Here is a 20,551-nt window from a genome sequence, read left to right on the forward strand (position 1 = left end):
GATGAGGTGGAGTGGAAGCATTTTAATAGGTGGTTAGGGAGTGTAGAAACTGAGGTTCAGTGAGAAGCCCTGAGAAGGCAGAACTGATTTGGCGGGAGATGGTGCAATTTCAGTCCTGGAAAGAGCAATGAGGAACCAAAGGTTGTTTCTGGAAAGGATTCATCTGAGGTAGGGCAATTACAAGTCAATGGACGGGGGAGAGCTTTCTGAGGTGGTGGGTTTTGGTGGGAACTTCTCGTTAGCCACGCTTCCCATCTTCCATCAGAGCCTAAGAGGCCTGGTAGGCGAGGCCGGGAGGAGGGTCTTGGGTGAGGCTGGATATGGGAGGTGGCGAGGGTGGGTGGCCAGGCCCCGCCCCTGTCGTACGCCATCAGCCCGCGCCGCGCAGCTGGGTTTTATTCCGTCCCGCCCGCGCGGCGGTCGGTGCCCTGTCACCGCCCGCTCTGGCCATGTCTCCAGCCAGCGGCTTATAAATTGGCAACCCGAGTTCCCGACGCGGCCCTGGTCCTGATGGCGGCGGCGGCGGCTCTGGCTGCGGCCGATCCCCCCCCCGCGATGCCGCAGGCGGCAGGAGCCGGAGGGCCCACTGCCCGCCGGGACTTCTACTGGCTGCGCTCCTTTCTGGCCGGAGGTGGGTGTTAGTGGAGAGGAGCCGGCGTGCTCGGGTGGCAGGGCGCGATCCCGGGCAGATCCGGTGTTTGCAGCCGCGGTGACATTCTTGGACTCTGGGTGATTCAGTGCCGGCTCGGTTGTTTGCACCGACCTGTTGTAACTCTTTCTAAAAATCACTTGCTAGTGACAGCAGGACCCTGGGGAGGAAGGGCCTCGAGCCGTCAGGAAGCGGACTGGCCGAACCAAGCACCCATTCTTCAGGGTCGGACAGTAGCGGAAAGAGCGGAGTCCTTTACGGAGACCCCAGGGTTTCAGTGAGACATGTTGGGCACCCCTTTCTTGTGTAAAGACCGTTAAGTGACCCAGTGTAGAATTGGATTTTGCTGTTTGCTTTAAAGAAAATAGCGGAGGACAGTTTTTTAAAAGATGATGGGGGAAATTGTGTAAAACCGTCTACAACCAAACTGGTTCCAGTGGTTGTAGTAAACTCATCTCTAGTTACACGACAGGTAGCTGGTGCAGCCCTCCTATCCCTGTTAATGTGAGGCTAGAAAGTTCATAATTGTCTCTCAGAAATTTCCTCTGCCTTCCCATAAAGAAGTGTTTCAGTCACTACCCTCTCTTAATTGATTGTCTGGGTTGTCAACACTTAATTACTTGTTAAGGCTGGGAATTAAAAAAAATTCCACATGATGAGGGCTTGTGGAAAGAATCTGTAGACAGCAGTAGTGTTAAGAATTTAATTATTTTGTTCTTCTGATAAAAACGACATTCGTTCATTTATACAGGGAATATGAGTGCCTGCAACGTGCCTGCTTACATGGTCAGTGTGTATCAGAGAACAAAAAGATCCTGGAGTTTACATTGATTGGGGAGTTGAGGAGAGAAAGACAATAAATAAAGTGAAGAAGTAAGTTATATAGTATGTTAGAAGGTGATGAATGCAACGGGGAAAAGTAAAAAGGGGAACGCAGAAACTGAGTGGGTGCAAGGTTAACTCAGATAGCTATAAGTCGCTTGGAGAGAGTGACCCTAGAGCAGACTTGAAGAAGTGAGAGAGTTAAGAAAGTTGATGTCTGAAGAGGAATGTTTCAGGCCAGAAGGAAAGCCATGTAGCTGGAGCCAAGTGGTGTTGATGGGGGTAAAAGGTTAGAGAGGTAATGGGGAGGCAGAAGGAAGAGCTTTGCAAGCAGTTGTAAAGATTCCAACTTTTACTTGCAGTGAAGTAGGAACTGCCAAACTGATTTCTAAAGTTGTATTGGTATTATCAGAGTTTGTGTCCTCTGTGTTTGTGTATGTGTGTGTGTGCTTTCCCTTTAAATAGGTGTTTAATGGTATCTATTTGTAGCTTTAATTTGCATTTCCCTGATAACTTACGATGCCAAGTATATTTTCATATTCTTTTGGCCATCTGTGTCTCTTATTTGGTAAAGTGCTTCTTCAGATTTTTGATAAGTATGAATAACTTTGTATGGGCATTCTTGGTTCAAGTGATAAGAAAAAATACCACTGGGCAAGTTACTTAGCCTCCCTGTACCTCAGTTTCTACATCTTTTAAATGGGGAAAGGAGAGTACCTATATCAGCTTGTAATGATGAAATGAGATAGTACCCCTAAAAGCCTTGACACCCGATGCCCTCATTGGTACCCAGTGCCCTCAGTTAAATCTCTTAGCCTAGTACCTGGTACAAAGTAAACAAACACTCAATACTTGTTGACTATTGTTGGTTAGCAGCAGTGTTGGGCAAATAACTTCATTTGCTCAAAAGGAAGATAAAATCTGCATGGCCTAACTCAGTGGATTGTTGTGATGATTGAGCTATAAAATAATGTGATGAAATGAGTTAAGACACTATCAGAGAAAACTGGTTATTGCACACATTCCAAATATTTCATTATATGGTTAGTTCATAATGACTGTGAAGATAATATAACAAAATATTATGAAACCAAATATACCCAAGTGCAAATTATTTTTCATTTATCCTCAATTTGGGGCAGCCATGACTATTATTTTCATTAGTTCATACAATAGAAGTTTGTAATATATATACTTATATGTGGATTTGAATACGAATAGGCATTTTATTTTTGGATATCTCAAGAGTATGACCTTTAACCTTAGTTACATGCTAGGCTATTAAATAAATGTGAGTGATTTTGTCTTTCATTTTTAAAAGTTTGTAAAGTACGAGTCTACATTCATTAAACAAACATTTTTTGGGTGCCTACTATGTGCCAGGCTCTCTACTGGTCTTTGGGGATATAGTTGTAAAGGAGACCTACACAATCCCAGTCCTTTTTTACTTTCTGGATCAAGTATGCAATTGATGAAGAGCTTAATGTGATCACAAAAGACACCAAAGACTTTTAATCCACTGTTTTATAATAATAACAGCCTGTTTTATTAAGTGTTTACAACATGTAGGGTACTTTACAAAATTGTCTTAGTCTGTTTGGGCTACTATAACAAAAGTACCATAATGTGGGTAGGTGGCTTATAAATAACATTTTTCCTCCCTCACTCCCTCCTTCCCTTCCCCTCTCCCTTCCTTCCTTCTCTCCTTCCTTTATTTATTCTTTTTTCCCTCCCTCCCCTTCTTCTTTCCTTCTTTCGTTTCTTTTTATCAACCTGGAAACTTTAGACGTTATTTCTCATAGTTCTGGAAGCCAGGAAAGCCAAATCATGATGTCTGCAGATTTGGTGTCTGATAAAGACCTGCTTCCTAATAGAGGGCGTCTTTTCACTGTGTTTTCACCTGGTGGAAGGGGCCAGGGATTTCTCTAGGCTTCTATAAGGGTATTAATCTCATTCATGAGGGCTCAACCCTCCTAACCTAATCAATTCCTAAAAGCCCCACCTCTAAATACCATCATATTGGGAATTAGTTTTCAACATATGAACTTGGGGGACACAATCTATATATAGTAAGGAGTCTTTATATATTATCATCTTAGAAGCATGTGAGGTAGTAGGGCTGCCCTGGATTCTGACCCATGTACACACATTACTCTCATCCATATGTGTGCACAGAGGCAGTGTGGTAGGGACCAAGTACATAACTGCTGAATATATAAACGAATGACTGAATTTTATGGGTAAAAGTTGGTTGTTTCAATGAAGAGTCATCCATAAGTAGAGGTTACTTGAAACAGAGCCTCATAGTTGGATAAATACCTTCAAGTGTCTGTCTCCTTAACTACATTTAGCAAGATTCCTAGTGTTTATCAGGTATTAGGGGGAAGATTTACACTCTTCTAATTTATTTTTAAGTCTGACATACTCAATTATTAAGTTACAGGGAATGGGGGCCAGTCATCTACATATCCCTGCAACTGGGCAGTTCTACCCGTGGAGACTAAATTAGAAATGAGAAGGTGTGTTGGCTGAGTAAATAATGATTTCAATGTGGAAAGAAATAGTATGCAATTTCATCTTGACTGTTTAAAAATTTTTCAGGTATTGCTGGATGCTGTGCCAAAACAACAGTTGCTCCTTTGGATCGAGTAAAGGTTTTATTACAAGCTCACAATCACCATTACAAACATTTAGGTGAGTTAACGGAGTCTAAAGATAAAAAATGAATGAAAACTTCCCTCAACTGGGTTGGTTTCCATTTGTGAGTTAGTGGAAAGAGGACACAAAACAGAGTTCAAGTTTGGGAGCAAATTTTGCAAGAGATTTATTTCTAGACACACGTAAGGGCTCAATCTGCTTTTTATTTTTTATTATTTTTTCAAACATATATTTTTTTCATTTTAGAGAGAGAGAGAGAGTGGGGGAGAGAGGCAGAGGGAAAGAGAGAGAATGTTAAGCAAGCTCCACACTTAGCACAGCGTATGACACAGTCTTGATTGTACAAGCTTGTGATCATAACCTGATCCAAAACCAAGAGTCAGAGGCTGAGCCACCCAGGTGTCCCTCAACCTGATTTTTTTAAAAATATCCAATTAATAATGGAGATAATGTTTATTCTATTATTTATTATTTACTTATTTTAAAGTAATCTACACCCAACCTCAAGATTAAGAGTTGCAGGCTGTACCTACTGAGTCACACAGGCAACCCTAACCCTATTCCTTTAAACACCCAGTTAAACAAGCCTCCTAGAAATGTTAGGGCAAATAGAATTCAATGCAGTTAGTGTGGATAAACTTACATTGTTAAAGGATATGAAACCCTCATTTGTTCCTTACAAATATAAAAGCTATTTAATTAACATGTATACTAATTTAATATATCATTGGTGGGAGTAAGCATTTTTTTATAGCCTTTTTGGAGGGCATTTTTATATTTATTAGCTGTGGGCTTTTCATATATGGCTTTTATGATGTTAAGGTATGTTCCTTCTATCCTGACTTTCTTGAGGGTTTTTATTAAGAAACGATGCTGTATTTTGTCAAATGCTTTTTCTGCACCTATTGGCAGGATTATATGGTTCTTTTCTTTTATTAATGTGATGTATCCCATTGATTGATTTGCAAATATTGAACCAGCCTTGCAGCCCAGGGATGAATCCCACTTGATTATGGTGAATAATTCTTTTTATATGCTGTTGAATTTGATTTTCTAGTATCTTGTTGAGAAGTTTTCCATGTTCATCCGGGATATTGGTCTCCTTTTTTGTGGGGTACCTGTCCGGTTTGGGAATCAGGGTAATGCTGGCTTCATAGAATGAGTCCAGAAGCTTTCCTTTCATTTTTATTTTTTGGAACAACTTGAGAAGGATAGGTATTAACTCTGCTTTAAACGTCTAGTAGAATTCCCCTGGGAAGCCATCTGGCCCAGGACTCTTATTTGTTGGGAGATTTTTGATAACTGATTCAATTTCTTTATTAGTTATGGGTCTGTTCAAATTTTCAATTTCTTCCCATTTGAGTTTTGGTAGTGTATGGGTGTCTAGGAATTTGTCCATTTCTTTCAGGTTGTCCAGTTTGTTGGCATATAATTTTTCATAGTATTCTCTGATAATTGATATTTATTTATTTATAAAAAATAAAATAGGTAGGGGCGCCTGGGTGGCTTAGTCGGTTGGGCGTCCGACTTTCGCTTAGGTCATGATCTCGCGGTTTGTGGGTTCGAGCCCCGCGTCAGGCTCTGTGCTGACTGCCAGCTCAGAGCCTGGAGCCTGTTTCAGTCTGTGACTCCCTCTCTCTCTGACCCTCCCCTGCTCATGCTGTCTCTCTCTCTTCTCTCCTAGAAATAAATAAAAACATTAAAAAAAAAAATTTAAAAAAAATAAATAAAATAGGTAGATGAGTCATAATAGGATTCTTTAAAAATGTTTACTTTTAATTTTATTGCTGTTAATTTTTAAATTTGTTTTTAGTTTTTTGAATGTGTGATGTTTTCACAAGTTTATAATTCAAAAAGTATAAAAACATCTTGTTTCCTCCTTTATTTCTAATTAAGCATTTTTACCAGTTACTTCCATTTTCTTGCAGAACTAATGTATATGTACACAAGCATGTGCTTATATTTTACTAAATATTAGTTCCTTCTAATCCTAGCTTGATAAAATAGGTAAAGATACAGGGAAAGATTCAAATAACACACAAGCTTGGTATAAAAGATACACACAGAACTTTACACCCTGCAGAACATATATGTTCTTTCTAAACATGCTTGTAACTTTGTAAGAATTGGTCCAGTGTTGTACTATAAAGTAAAAATATGCCAAAGCAAAAGTAGTACAGACTATAGGTTGAAGGAGAAAAACAACACTATGATCATCTCAATGGATATTTAAAAGCCATTTGAATATATTCAACATCCATTCTCACTCCTCCTTTCTCTGTTACTTTGTTTTAGGTAAGAGTTTTATAAAAAGCATATGGTTAGATATGGACTTTTAACAGAATTTGAGGATCTTTGGCTTTTAATAGGATTTATGTCACTCTGATTTTTTTTTTGTGGCCACTGATTTTTTTTTACTCACCATCAAAGTGTTTTGTTTATTGTGTTTTCTTGTATTTGTCCTCCCCAGCAACCTTCCCTACTTTGTTTTCTGAACTTCCTTTTTTGAAATTACTATCTATTTCACTTCTACTAGTGGTTTCTGTTAAAATTCTTTTTAACGACATATTTGTGGTAATTAAAGGGTTTTAAAGACTAATGTAGAAAACATATGTGGACCCACACAAAGACACACAACATTACTGGTACAGTTGACACCTCTACTTCTTCCTCATCAGCAGCCTTCCTGTCCCTACAAAGTAGCCATTGTTCTAAGTTTGATTATCTTTAAATTGTTACAAACACATTTGAATCAAATTAAACAGGGCTTAACCTTTGCCCTGGCAAGAGGGCATCTTTAAGAAAATATTTTTTGGGTGCTCTCTTTGGCAGCACATATACTAAAATTGGAAAGAAAAATTTTTTGGGGTTGGAGAAGTATATTTAGTTTAATAATTCACGTGTTTGGGGAGAATTTTACATACGTAGTATATATTATACATGTTATATTAGAAAATTCTTTTTAATATATTATTAGTTCATTTAGATATCTACTTATTAAAAATGCTTTTAGGATATCTTTTTTTTAATGTTAATAAGTACCTACAACTTAGATTTGTAGGAAGATATCAAAAGATTACTTGCATTCTAAAATTCAAAGTGATTTACTTTTGTATTTGATCAAATTTTTGTTTGAAAAATTTGGAACGTAACCTGAATTTAAATAGCTTAATAATAGAAGAAGTAGTGACGTATTTATGAGAAATCTGTACTAGTATGGACATTAATAGAATAAATTATACATATATATATCTCTCCACATATAGGATCAGAACTCAGGCCTTTGTTTATCACTCTTCCAAATTAAAATATTCTAACAATGAGAATTCCTCCCAAATTTAAATAGTTGTAATAGGTAGTTTTTAAATTTTTTTCTTTTATTTAGCAGTTTCCTTATATAAACAAATCACAAATGAATCTAGGTCAATCTGGGAAACCTTCCTTTATTCTTCCAGAGTCAATCACCTGCAGTGCAGTATGTGGTCCTTGAATATGTTTCTGTTAATATTTTGTAAATTGCTGGAAGTTAATATAATTTGTGATAATTATAAATACAGTTTAATGTAATTTATGGCTGTTTTTGCTATAATATGTTTTATAGTTTTATTTGAGTTACACTTATATAATTTGGACTTCTATATTTTTAGTACGTTTAACTATTAAACATAAATTACTCTTCATGTAATTCCTCATGCAGAATTATATCATGAATGATAGTATAGTAATCTTTTCTGTGATTGTCATGAAAATTTGAATGTAGTTTACTCTGTTTTAATAGTATTTTTCTTCTAAACATTTTTCTAAAAATAGGAGTATTTTCTGCATTGCGTGCTGTTCCCCAAAAGGAAGGATACCTTGGATTATATAAAGGGAATGGTGCAATGATGATTCGAATCTTTCCCTATGGTGCAATCCAGTTTATGGCATTTGAGCACTATAAAATGGTATTTGAACTTCCTTATTGTTTTCCTTTTGTGTGTTTGAATATCATAGTTAGTTGACAGGCCTTTGCTTTGGCCTTTAAAGTTACTTTGGATCACTGGGTAAAGTTAATACCTTTTTGAAGGAAAAAGACTTGTGATAGTTTAAATTTTTAAATATAACTTGGTTTTGTAGTTATCTAGTTCAGCGTTATTAGTCATTTTTGAACAAATTGTTTATGTATATACTTATGAAGAAGAGCCAAAGTATACTTCGAATAGATAGTAATAAATCCAGAAAATGTTAATAACTTTTTAATGTGCTTTTTGTTTCTCAGCTGTAGGAAAGGAACATTGTAGCTTTGGATTTCTTACAAATAAAATAGTGAAATCATATTTTGAAAGTTTGTTTTTGAGTAATGCAATCAGTTACCTTTTTCCATCTTAGGCATTGATTGACTTTCTCTTTTCTATGGGACTGAAAGTTTATCCTCTCAAGCATCTTAACACAGAAAATGGTTAAGTATGTTAAATTTTATAGGGTATCTTAAAAAGAAGAGTAAGTAATGGAGATGAGAACAACATTCCAAGCTAATCAGTCAGAATCGGTGTCATCAGTGTATCAAGACTTCATCATCTGTAGTGGCATTTTATTTGTACTACTGCCCCTCACACTTACGTATATGTGGTCATGAATGTGCACTGTAGCATACTTGGAAATTCTAAGTTAGATTGTGGAAGCACAGAATTGGTGTAAAGGCTTCATAGGAAATACCTGATCTTATGATGTGCTGTAACACTGTTCACCTTTATACACTTGTGGTCATTTCACTGACATTTGACACTAATTTTCTTTTTACTAATTGTGTAACTGTTTTTTGAAATATCTTCATTATTAAACAATGAAATGAGAAGTATTTTTAAAAGATTCCATTTAATTTGCTGTTTTCATTTCTAGTTAATTACTACAAAGCTGGGAGTTTCTGGTCATGTGCACAGATTAATGGCTGGATCCATGGCAGGTAAGAGGATTGGGTATATTTTCTTTCTGACAAATTAATTTTCTACTAAAATACTTAATTTGATTTAGGTAATATTTATGACATTGATTAAGTAACATACATTTTTCATCTTCCTTCATTCAGTTATACAAGAAATCATTAATATCCCACCTCAGAAAAAATATTTTACCGTAGGGGAAGATAAGGAATAGTCTAAATGTACAATTATATGAACAACATACATTCCCTTTGACGATTCTGCTTCTGGAATTTTTTTTTCTTTCAAACTTTTTTTTTAAATGATGGAAAAAACCAAGAGGCCACTGTGCCTTTATAAAGAAACAAACATTTGGGCGCCTGGGTGGCACAGTCAGTGAAGTATCTGACTTTGGCTCAGGTCATGATCTCATCATTCATGGGTTCAAGTCCTGCGTCAGGCTCTGTGCTGTTAGCTCAGAGCGTGGATCCTCCTTCAGATTCTGTGTCTCCCTCCCTCTCTCTCTCTGCCCCTCCCCTGCTGTGCTCTGTCTTTGTCTCTCAAAAATGAATAAACATTAAAAAAACATTAAAAAATGCCATAATGACTATAATAATACAAACTCCTATACAGTGAAAATAGTTCCATTCCCTAAAAGCAATCACTAATCACTATTAGCAGTTTCTTATGTATGCTTTTTTTTTAAAGTTTATTTATTTATTTTGAGAGAGAGAGAGCACAAACAGGGAGGAGCAGAGAGAGAGGGAGAAGGAGAGAATCCCGAGCAGGCTCCACACTGTCATTGCAGAGCCTAACATGGGGCTCAAACCCCCAAACCAAGAGATCATGACCTGAGCTGAAATTGAGAGTCATACACTTAACTGACTGAGACACCCAGGTGCCCCATATGCTTTTTCCAGTACTCTTCTATAAGATTAGAGAGTTCCTTTCACAGTTACCTCAAGACTGTTTTCTATATCAATACATAGATCTTCCTTATTTTTTTAAAGACCTGTGTTATATTCTAAAGTATGAATGTATCATGTTTTTTCCTTTTTAAGTTTTTGTTTATTTATTTTGAGAGAGAGGGAGAGCATGAGTTGGGGAGGGGCAGAGAGAAAGGGAGAGAAAGAGAATCCCAAGCAGGTTCTGCACTGCCATGTGGGGCCCAAATCCATGAAATGAGAGAGCATGACCTGAGCTGAAATCAGGAGTTGGATGCTTAACCAATTGAGCCATCCAGGCACCCCTGAATATATCATGCTTTATTTAATTCAGTCCTCTATTGATTGGCATTTGGAATATTTTCAGGTTTTGTTTCATAAATAACCACTGTACTGTGTTATTATATCTGTAAAATAAAAATTTTTTTTAATGTTTTTTTTTTATTTATTTCTAGGAGAGAGAGAGACAGAGTGAGCAGGGAGGGTCAGAGAGAGAGGGAGTCACAGACTGAAACAGGCTCCAGGCTCTGAGCTGGCAGTCAGCACAGAGCCCGACGCGGGGCTTGAACCCACGAACCGCGAGATCATGACCTAAGCGAAAGTCGGACGCTTAACCGACTAAGCCACCCAGGTGCCCCTGTAAAATAAATTTTGAGAAGGGAAATTACTTATTCAAAGGATATGTGTATTTAAATTTTGATAAGCGTTGTCAAACTGATCTTTATAATGCTTTTAATGACTTTTTCCCCTAGTATACTATACCAACACTGGGTCTTATCAGATTTTTAATATTTGACAATTACTATTATTTTTTTTAAATGTTTGTTTATTTTTGAGAGAGAGAGAGAGAGAGACAGTGTGAGTAGGGGAGGAGCAGAGAGAATGGAGACACAGAATGCGAAGTGGGCTCCAGGCTTTGAGCTGTCAGCACAGAGCCCGATACAGGGCTTGAACCCATGAACTACGAGATCATGACCTGAGCCAAAGTTGGACACTTAACCGACTGAGCCACCCAGGTGCCTCAATATTTGGCAATTAATTAAGAGTAAGATTGGATCAGCTTTCCAATGTTTATTGACCATTTGCATTTCTTTTACTTTCAGTCTGAGTTGTTTCTATTTTTTTAAAATTTTTAATGTTTTTTGTTTATTTGTGTGTGAGAGAGAGAGAGAGAGACAGCGTGAGCAGGGGAGGGTCAGAGAGAGGGAGATACAGAATCTGAAACAGGCTTCAGGCTCTCAGCTGGTTGTCAGCACAGACCCCGATGCAGGGCTTGAACCCACGAACTGTGAGATCATGACCTGAGCCGAAGTTGGACGCTTAACCGACTGAGCCACCCAGGTGCCCCCCGCTTTTTTTTAAGTATATTTACTTTGAGAGAGACAGAGACAGCTGGAGCAGGGGAGGGGCAGAGACAGAGGGGAAGAGAGAGAATCCCAAGCCGACTCCACACTGTCAGTGCAGAGCCCAGTGTGGGGCTCCAACTCATGAAGCCATGGGATCATGACCTGAGCAGAAACCCAAGAGTTGGATGCTTAGCTGATTGAGCCACCCAGGCGCCCCATAAATTTTAATTTTTAAATAAAATATTTTTTTAATTCTGCAATTATAGATAATAATAATTCCATTGTTCAGTATTTCTAGTTTTATTACAGTGTTTAAGTAATTACATTTTACATTTTGTTTCTACGATTATACACAGTTGAAATGAATCTTCTAGTTAATTTTATTTATATTAGGTATCTTTGCTCCTGTACCTTTGGTGGCCTTTAAAAGTAGTTTGGATATTTCTATATCTGCCAAAATAAAAAACTGGTGTGTTTTTCACAGTCATTTCAACAGAGCTTATTTTAAAGTTTTTCTGAACTTCAAACTTTTCCCTCATTCTGTAACTATAATCCAGTACATGTGGAACCTCAATCAACCAAAAGAAGGAAAAACTAGTGACTGAGAATCAAGGTTTGTATATTTAAGGAGGTCTTCCTCTTCTTTCCTTCTGTTTCAGTTGTCTAAAATCAGTCTTGCTCTGTCAATTCTTACGGTATGAAGAGTGACAGGAAAAAGGGAAGAGAAAAAAGAGAAGAGTTAGAAACTAGAAGTGATAAGCTGAGTTTTGCTGCTACCTTCTCTGGTCTACTCCAGTCTGGTGTTTTAGCTCAGGGCTGGGAGGTCAGATGTACAGAACACTTCCTGGATCCTGGTTGGCCTCCATTATATTACACCGACCATGGGCAGATCATTTAAGCCCTCTGTAATTCACTCTTCGTTTGTTAAAGTGGAGTTTTGTTTGTCCCACTCCCTTTCTTTCTGAGTTGTTTTGAAGGTCTAAGAACTGCTATGAAAATATTCTGAAAGATCTGAGGACTTCCTTAAATATGAGGGAATATTATTAGACCTTCCATGCCATTGACTTGTTACATGCTCTTGAGCCCGCCGCCTAAATTCTTTATTCCTCTTTCTGTCTCATTTGTAACACAGGGAAAATTTTAGTTTAAATAAAAGTGATATTGGGGGCATTCACTTTTAAATGCCCCCCTCTGTAAAGAGAACTCTCATACTATTCTTACTTTCTGATCTTATACTCTAATAAACTTTTGCATCCTCAAAAAATAAACAAATAAACAGATAAAGGTGATATTGAAAATATTTAATAATCAGTATAGCTTGTGTGGTAACCAAGCAGGACATAGGCTGGATGTCAGCAGTGAGAATGGCTTTACAGTGCTGTTATTAGATTATTATTAGAACAAGTTATTAGAACTGATTGCACATTGTTCTTTTGAGAATCTCAAAGAGGCTTGGAGGCACATTTCCTAGATAATTTAATATTTAAAAGGGAATGCTATTCCCCCTTGAGCCCTGATCCAGAATCCAGAAGCAATAAGCTTCCTGTATTTTTGGAGAAATCTCTCTTCTGAGCTAGTAGTATAACTTGATTTCAGAACTTACTCTTTAGTTAATAGAGTTGTGGCCTGATTTACATGTGGGATGGGCATGATGTTCAGATCTCTGCTCTCTAGCCCTTTGGCTCTTTGACTTAATGTCATGCAGTCATCTGATTTCCACATGAGACTACTGTGCTAAAGGCATCCACAGTCATACACAGTTATTCTTTTGAGTAATAATGATTGCAAGTGTGGCTCTTGAATGTAATACTTGAATTATCTCTCTCTAGAGTACTCTCTGAGATTCAGAGGTTGCACATAACTGTAGACAGGTTATTAGTTATTTACAACTGATAGTTAATCATCAGGCTTGAAGTTGTGATGTGGTTCCAAAAGACAGGATATAGTAGAATTGAACTTTCTTGGATATGTACTCTAGACCAATTTCCTTAGCTTTCTGGCTTATCTTTTTTTTAATTTTTTTTTAATTTTTTTATTTCTAGGAGAGAGAGAGAGAGAGAGACAGCGTGAGCAGGGAAGGATCAGAGAGAGAGGGAGTCACAGACTGAAACAGGCTCCAGGCTCTGAGCTGGCAGTCAGCACAGAACCCGACGTGGGGCTCGAACCCATGAACCGCGAGATCATGACCTAAGCGAAAGTCGGACGCTTAACCGACTAAGCCACTCAGGCGCCCCCCAGCTTATCTTTTGTATCGATGATGCATGGAGCCCTTCCTTTGTCTTAAGTGTGTGTTTCAAATCCATGCATTTTTTTTTTCGTTGAACTGTAATCTCTTTGGATGTCTATATGAAGTCTGGTTGCTGCTTCTATATATAGCCTCAGATGGGAAGGAAGGTAGTGAGGCAGGAAGGAAACCATCTCTGAAAACTGTAATCTACTTCCATATTCACTGAGAAGTTGGAGAGGAAGGAATTTAATTGATGACAGCCTGGATATGCTCCTTTGCTTCAACTATGTATTATCCAATTTCTAATATCTATTCTGTTCTTTGTAACTGGGGTGCAAGAGCACCTGGCTCCAGGGGTCCCATGCAGACCAGGTTTGGCCCCTCATCACTGACAAAATCCAAAGGCGGAGACTGAGGGGTAGTGAAACAAGAACGGAATTTGTTTCAGTGAGGCCAACATCTGGAGAACAATAGACTAATATCTCAAAGACTGTCTCTAAAGTGCTGTAAATACCTCTAGGTTAATATAAGGAAAGTGTGGGACAAAAGTCCGTGGACAGTAAAGGTCAGGTTAACCATTGTCTTGGTGTCAATCACATGGGGTCCTGTTGGCATCTGGCGGTCACCATTGCTTGAGGGGGTAGTTTTGGTTCCCATCAAGGATGCTTGCTGGGTCTTTTGCCTGAGTTAAGACATAAGTTGGAAAGACGTACTTAAACAATTAGAAGGTACAGATTAGGTCAAAATGGAGATAGTTGAAGTCCTCCTTCATCTTCCCTCGACTGCCTTCTCCATGTAGTGTTACCTCCTCTGTTAAGAAGTTCTTTATGTTTCTTGCTGGAGCAGAATAAAAGATGTATATGTGCCATATTTTCAGAATATGATCTCCAAAGTTTTAGTGACCAAGGATCTATCTTTGGTATTGTGTTTATAAATCTAATTTGCAACCAGAATTTTTGTTTTTTATACAGTGATTATGAGGTACTGTTGTACTCTTCAAAGCTTTGCAAATCAGTAAAATCTAATTGCTGATTAAAGTATGTTCTTGGGTTACCACAATTCCTGGATTCTAGACTATAGAGATAATAAGATAAACATTTAGGGAAAAAACAGTCTCAGTCAGTTTGGATTCATCATTAAGTCCTCAGTTTCTTGACTAAGGGAGGAAAAGAGAAGTTTGCACATACACAAAGATTGCAAACATATCTCAACTTGATTGAGTCTCATTGCTTCCTGGTAGGTGAAGATATACTGCTCTCTGTATTGGATTGTGGTCATAAAGTGGGGGAATAGAAAAACTATCACCACCACTATTTGAGGTAGGTAGTTTCTGATTTCTCTTATTTGCACTTAGAGGACTTTTTTGACCTCCCTGTAAAGCAGTGATAGTTAGATTAGTAAGGAAGAGCTATGTGAGTATAGAAAAATGCCAAAACAGGAAACAGTAGATTTATGAATAGAAAATCCCAGTCACCATTTGGATATATATGTCAGTCTGATTACTCAGTTACATATTTGTCTTCAATAATCTGGATGTTCTGTTTTCTTTTTCGTCACGGTTCTTTTTGCTTTTTTGCTTTTTATTTGAAGTGTTGAAGTACAGGAAGAGATTGAGAATGGAGGAATTTGGGTAAAAAGAGGAGACAAATGATATGGTTCACAAAAGAAAGGGTCAAAAAATGAATAGCTTGAAAAAGAACATACTGAGAGAGTAATAATATTTACTATATGTTGAGAATTATTTTAAGCATTTACATATATTAAATCACTTAAACTTCATAAAACTCTGATTTGAGTAATGACTTATTATGCCGTCCATTTTATAGATTCTGAAGCTGACACCCAGATTAAGTAAATTGTTCAAGATCACACAGCCAGTTAGTGGTAAAATGTGATTTGAATGCAAGCTGATTCACTCTTGCGTCCATACTCATAAGTTCTTTTGATCATTTGATCAATTTTGACCCCAACAGTCAAAAACAAATAATATAAAAATAAATTAGCTGAAATGAGGAAAATTCAAGCCAAGAAAATCTAGTGCTGGATTACTTGACAGGTAGACTATACACATGCCTAAATTGCCAGCAAAGCAGGGACATTTGGTATTTTTAAAAAGCTTTGATGTAGTCATTGTGAGGAAAATCAGAACTTAGTTAGATGTCCTCAAACTTGTTTTACAACACAGTATTATTTTTAGTTTCAACAACGCAAAACATCATGATCTTTTCTGTAGTTAGGGTTTGTAGAAAACTACATCTAGCCCTGTAGAGGGCTTTATACTTTTATACTTAGGGTGAAGGGTAAAATAGAATAGTTCTTATTCCCTCTTCATTCCCAAAATAAGTAAACATTTAAAGTCATTAAATTAGTTTTCAAGATTTACAGAGTACAAAATTATTATATTCCAGGGTTTAAAATTACATTGAAATCATTAAGTTGTGGGGCTCCTGGGTGGCTCAGTTGGTTAAGCGTCCAACTTTGGCTCAGGTCATGATCTCACAGTCTGTGGGTTCGAGCCCCACGTCAGGCTCTGTGCTGACAGTTGAGACACTGGAGCCTGCTTTGGGTTCTGTGTCTCCGTCTCTCTCTGCCCCTCCCCTGCTCACTCTCTGTCTGTCAAAATAAAGACATAAATTTTTTTTTTTTAAATGAAACCATTAAGTTGCTTTTAGGATATTGAAAAACAGCAACAAAACTTGGTGATTTTTATAGCCTTATGTTAAGTAACAAAATTCAACTGAAAAAATTTGAGGATCAGATCAGCATTATTCAACAGTTCTTGAATTGAGCAACATCCCATCCAGAAATAGAAAGGAGCTCTGAGGAGGCATCCAAAATGGAAGGCTTCTATAGGCAGAAGGGGAAAGGGTTAAATAAATAGTGGGGACATTACTGGAGAAAGTTGAAACTGTAGTTAGGTTAAGTATTAAGACTTGGTTTGGTGACATTGACTTAGCACAAGTGGTCCATTTGGAGGACTTCTTTTTCATTTTTAAACCCGTTATTTCTTTTTTTAAATTTTCTTTTTTTAATGTTTATTTAATTTTGAGAGAGAGAGACAGCGTGAACAGAGCAAGTGGAAAGAGAGAGGGAGACACAAAGTTCAAAGTAGCCTCCAGACTTTGAGCTGTCAGCACAGAGCCCGATACAGGGCTTGAACCCACAGATTGGAAGATCGTGACCTGAGCCAAAGCTGGCCGCCTAACCAAATGAGCTACCCAGGTGCCCCATAAACCTGTTATGTCTTTTTAACATTTGCTAACAGGTTTGTTTTTCTTTAGGAAGATTTGGTTGATTGTTCAAATTTAAAAGAAATATACCATATAAAAACATGGTAAAATAAACTGGCTAAAAAAATTGTGAAACTAGATCATGAGTTTAGCATTCCAGTAATCATTGGCATTCTTTTTTGCCATTCTCTTACGTAGTTAGGTTACGTCAGTTCCTCTCTGATTCATAGTCTTGCAACTTGTAGGTTGATGCCCCGTTTACCTTTTACAGATTTCTGAATGTACTCATTTTCCACCAGTTTATCATTTTGCCACTTTGTTAATTTACGGTTATTTCATGTGAAGCCACCCAAAGCCAGTAAGAAGACAGCTAGAAGATATGGAACGTGTGAGAAGGAAAGAAGAAATAAATAGAGTCAGAGAGCAAATGGGAGAGGCAAGACCAAAGTGATCCCGATTAGGGAAGAGAAAAAAAATTGTTAAAATTAACAGAAGTTGTAAAAATGGATAGTGATGAATTGGGAAAATCTTAGCAAAATCTGATGTTTAACCAAGTTGTGTTGTGTCAGCACAATCAAGACCTAAAATTGTCAGCCTTTTGATTCTCTTATCTGTGTTAAAATTTCTTAATATGAAACACTCCAATAAAGATGGAACTAGTTTATAGAGAATCTCTCCTAATTTTATTTTCTAAAAATTTCCCTTGCAAAATTGTTAGCAGAAGCTGTAAAAAATTAAACCAACTTGCAAATACATGTAGTTTTATAAATAACTGGTTAATAAGGTATTTGCTGGAGTCTCTAGGGGGCTTAGTAAGTTAGGCGTCCAACTTCGGCTCAGGTCATGATTTCATGGTTCGTGGGTTCAAGCCCCACGTCGGGATCTGTTGCTGACAGCTAGATCAGAGCCTGGAGTCTGCTTCGGATTCTGTGTCTCCCTCTCTCTCTGACCCTCCCCTGCTCATGCTGTCTCTATCTCTCTCAAAAATAAAATAAAACATTAAAAAAGTTTTTATTTTATTTTTTTAATGTTTTATTTATTTCTAGGAGAGAGAGAGAGAGAGACAGCATGAGCAGGGGAGGGTCAGAGAGAGAGGGAGTCACAGACTGAAACAGGCTCCAGGCTCTGAGCTGGCAGTCAGCACAGAGCCCGACGCGGGGCTTGAACCCACGAACCGCGAGATCATGACCTAAGCGAAAGTCGGACGCTTAACCGACTAAGCCACCCAGGCGCCCCTAAAAAAGTTTTTAAAAATAAGGTATTTGTTGCGATTCAAATGTAATGGTAATGCCAAACCTTATCTCAGAAACACCACCTTTGTACTTAATTAATTAAATTTTTAATGTTTTTAAAAAACATTTAGATGCAGCTTAAAAGAAGCCATTTAGAAAAGTCACTCTCTTGCATACCCTAGGCAGCTGATTTGAATACCAATAGCTAACATATGAATATGTTACATAGTTTGAAAATGAATAGCTTGAAAACAAATAGCACAGATAAAGAGCTCACAAATCAAACTGGCTACAGTGGGGAATTGACCGGTCTAATCACTGGCCTGATGGAATTTCTGAATAAAAAGTTAAGTTTAGAAATTTCAAAGCAAATGTTTAACAAGAAAACAAAATTACAGCAAGGCAACATATGTCATGGTGTGAGTCAGAAAACTTTGTTTCAAATCCTACTCTGTGATATAGAAACTATATGAATTTTGTCACGTTATTTAACTACTTTGAACCTCACTTTTTTCAGTTGCAAAGAAGTAATAATAATATCCATCTTCCACCTTGTAGAATTGTTGGTCGTGTTTGGCATGTGAGGATTAGAGGTGGTATTTATAGAGAGCCTGGTATGGTGTGCTTGGCACATAGTGGCTAGTTTTCATTGCTATGGGCAAACTAAAAAAGGAAGGTTTAAAATATCACAGCTAAACCACAGATATGCTAGTCGTAAATCAGCCTTTCTTGGGGCACCTGGGTAATGAGGTCTGTTAAGTGTCTCTAGATTTGGGCTCAGGTCATGATCTCAGGGTTTGTGCCTTTGAGCCCTGCATCTGCGCTGTCAGTGTGGAGCCTGCTTGGGATCCTCTCTCTCCCACTTTCCCTTTCCCTCTGCCCCTCCCCAGCTTATGCATGATCTTGCTCTCTCTCAAAATAAATAAGTAAATAAGTAAATAAATAAACTTAAAAATAGTAAATCAGCCTTTCTTCTAGGAGTCTAACCCAGTCTGACCATCATTAGGCTAATCTTGATCCAAAATATTGCTTGTGTTTAAAATTAAATTCCAGGGGCACCTGGGTGGCTCAGTTGGTTGAGTGTCCTCTTGATTTTGGCTCAGGTCGTGATCCCAGGGTTGTGGGATCAAGCCCCTTGTGGACTCTGTGCTGAGCATGAAGCCTGCTTAAGATTCTCTCTCTCCCTCTGCCCCTCTCCCCTGCTTGTGTACTCTCTCTCAAATACAAAATAAATTTCATTACTTAACATTCAAATTAACTTTCCCTTCATTGTGGAAAGGAATTTAATTTTTGTCCTTCTCAGGAGAGAACTAAGGGTTGTCTGTGTTTGCACTGAAGTATTACCTGTATATTAGCTGTGTGGCTTTTTAGCTCACATAATGTTTTAGTCACCCAGGTAGAGATGTTATGAAAGTTACCTAGATAATAACATAACACTCTTTCCAACTCCTGTATAAGGAATGGCAAACTAATGTGGATTATTTTTAGGGAGCAGTGGAAGCTCTGACAGTATAGATTTAGGTGTGCACTGATAAAAATGGATGCAAAATTATAGTTGCATTTGTGAAGTAAATGAGGTAAGATATGTTAGGTCTATTAAATAAAATTAAACAGATACTAAAAAATAATTTAAAACTAAAACGTTAAATCAGGGCAAGAAAATGGAAATTGCTTTAAATAAAATCACTTGTATATTGTTGATTATTCTGAGTCAGAGTCGTGGCATAAAAGTTTTATTTTTATTTAAGACTAGTAAAAGATGAATTTATCCTGTTTAAAAGGTAGTATTAAAAGCCTACATACAGGGGCACCTGGCTGGCTCAGTTGGTGGAGTGTATGACCCTTGATCTCTGAATTGTAGGTTTGAGCCCCACGTTGGGTGTAGAGATTACTTAAAAATAAAATCTTAAAAAAAAAAAAAAAGCCTGGGGCGCCTGGGTGGCTTAGTCGGTTAAGGGTCCGACTTTTGCTTAGGTCATGATCTCGTGTTTCGTGGGTTCGAGCCCCACGTCGGGCTCTGTGCTGACTGCCAGCTCAGAGCCTGGAGCCTATTTCAGAGTCTGTATCTCCCTCTCTGACTTTCCCCTGCTCATGCTGTCTCTCTCTCTCTCTTAGAAATAAATAAAAAAATATTTAAACAAAAAAAGGCTACGTAGAAAAAGGAAGTCATGATAATACTTTGCACTCTTCCTTTCCAACCTGGGCCCGGAATGGCTCTGCAAAAAGAGGTGGAGAAAATAAGGCTGTTTTGCTGACTACACGGTAGTGAGCACAGAACACATCCTTACCATCCACAAGTACATTTATGAAGTAGGCTTCAGGAAGCATGTGCTTCATGTGCTCAGAGGGATACAGATGTTTGCCCTGAAGGAGGTGGGAACTCCAGATGTACACATTGACATTAGGCTCAACAATACCATCTGGGCCAAAGGAATAAGGAATGTCCCTCACACTGTATCCATTTGAGGTTGTTCAGAAAATGTAATGAGGATGACGATTCATCAAAGAAGCTATAGGTGTTGGTTGCCTATGTACCAAACAGGTA

At 37.9% G+C, this 20,551-nt stretch overlaps 1 protein-coding gene across 3 annotated transcripts in view; it reads left to right on the forward strand.

Annotated features, from left to right (window-relative positions):
* Positions 1-427: 427 nt before the first annotated feature.
* The window catches only part of SLC25A16 (solute carrier family 25 member 16), a 36,880-nt gene continuing 16,756 nt past the window's right edge, over positions 428-20,551 (forward strand). For all 3 annotated transcript variants that reach the window (XM_039233211.1, XM_039233212.1, XM_039233210.1), the window contains exons 1-4: positions 428-631; positions 4,073-4,165; positions 7,940-8,073; positions 9,008-9,071. In XM_039233211.1, coding sequence (XP_039089142.1) covers positions 511-631; positions 4,073-4,165; positions 7,940-8,073; positions 9,008-9,071 — 412 coding nt within the window. In that variant the 5' untranslated portion in view covers positions 428-510. The remainder of the gene's footprint in view (positions 632-4,072; positions 4,166-7,939; positions 8,074-9,007; positions 9,072-20,551) is intronic.

Source organism: Hyaena hyaena, unplaced genomic scaffold (assembly GCF_003009895.1).
Source record: "Hyaena hyaena isolate Hyena2069 unplaced genomic scaffold, ASM300989v1 scaffold_73, whole genome shotgun sequence".
Classification (NCBI taxonomy): domain Eukaryota; kingdom Metazoa; phylum Chordata; class Mammalia; order Carnivora; family Hyaenidae; genus Hyaena; species Hyaena hyaena.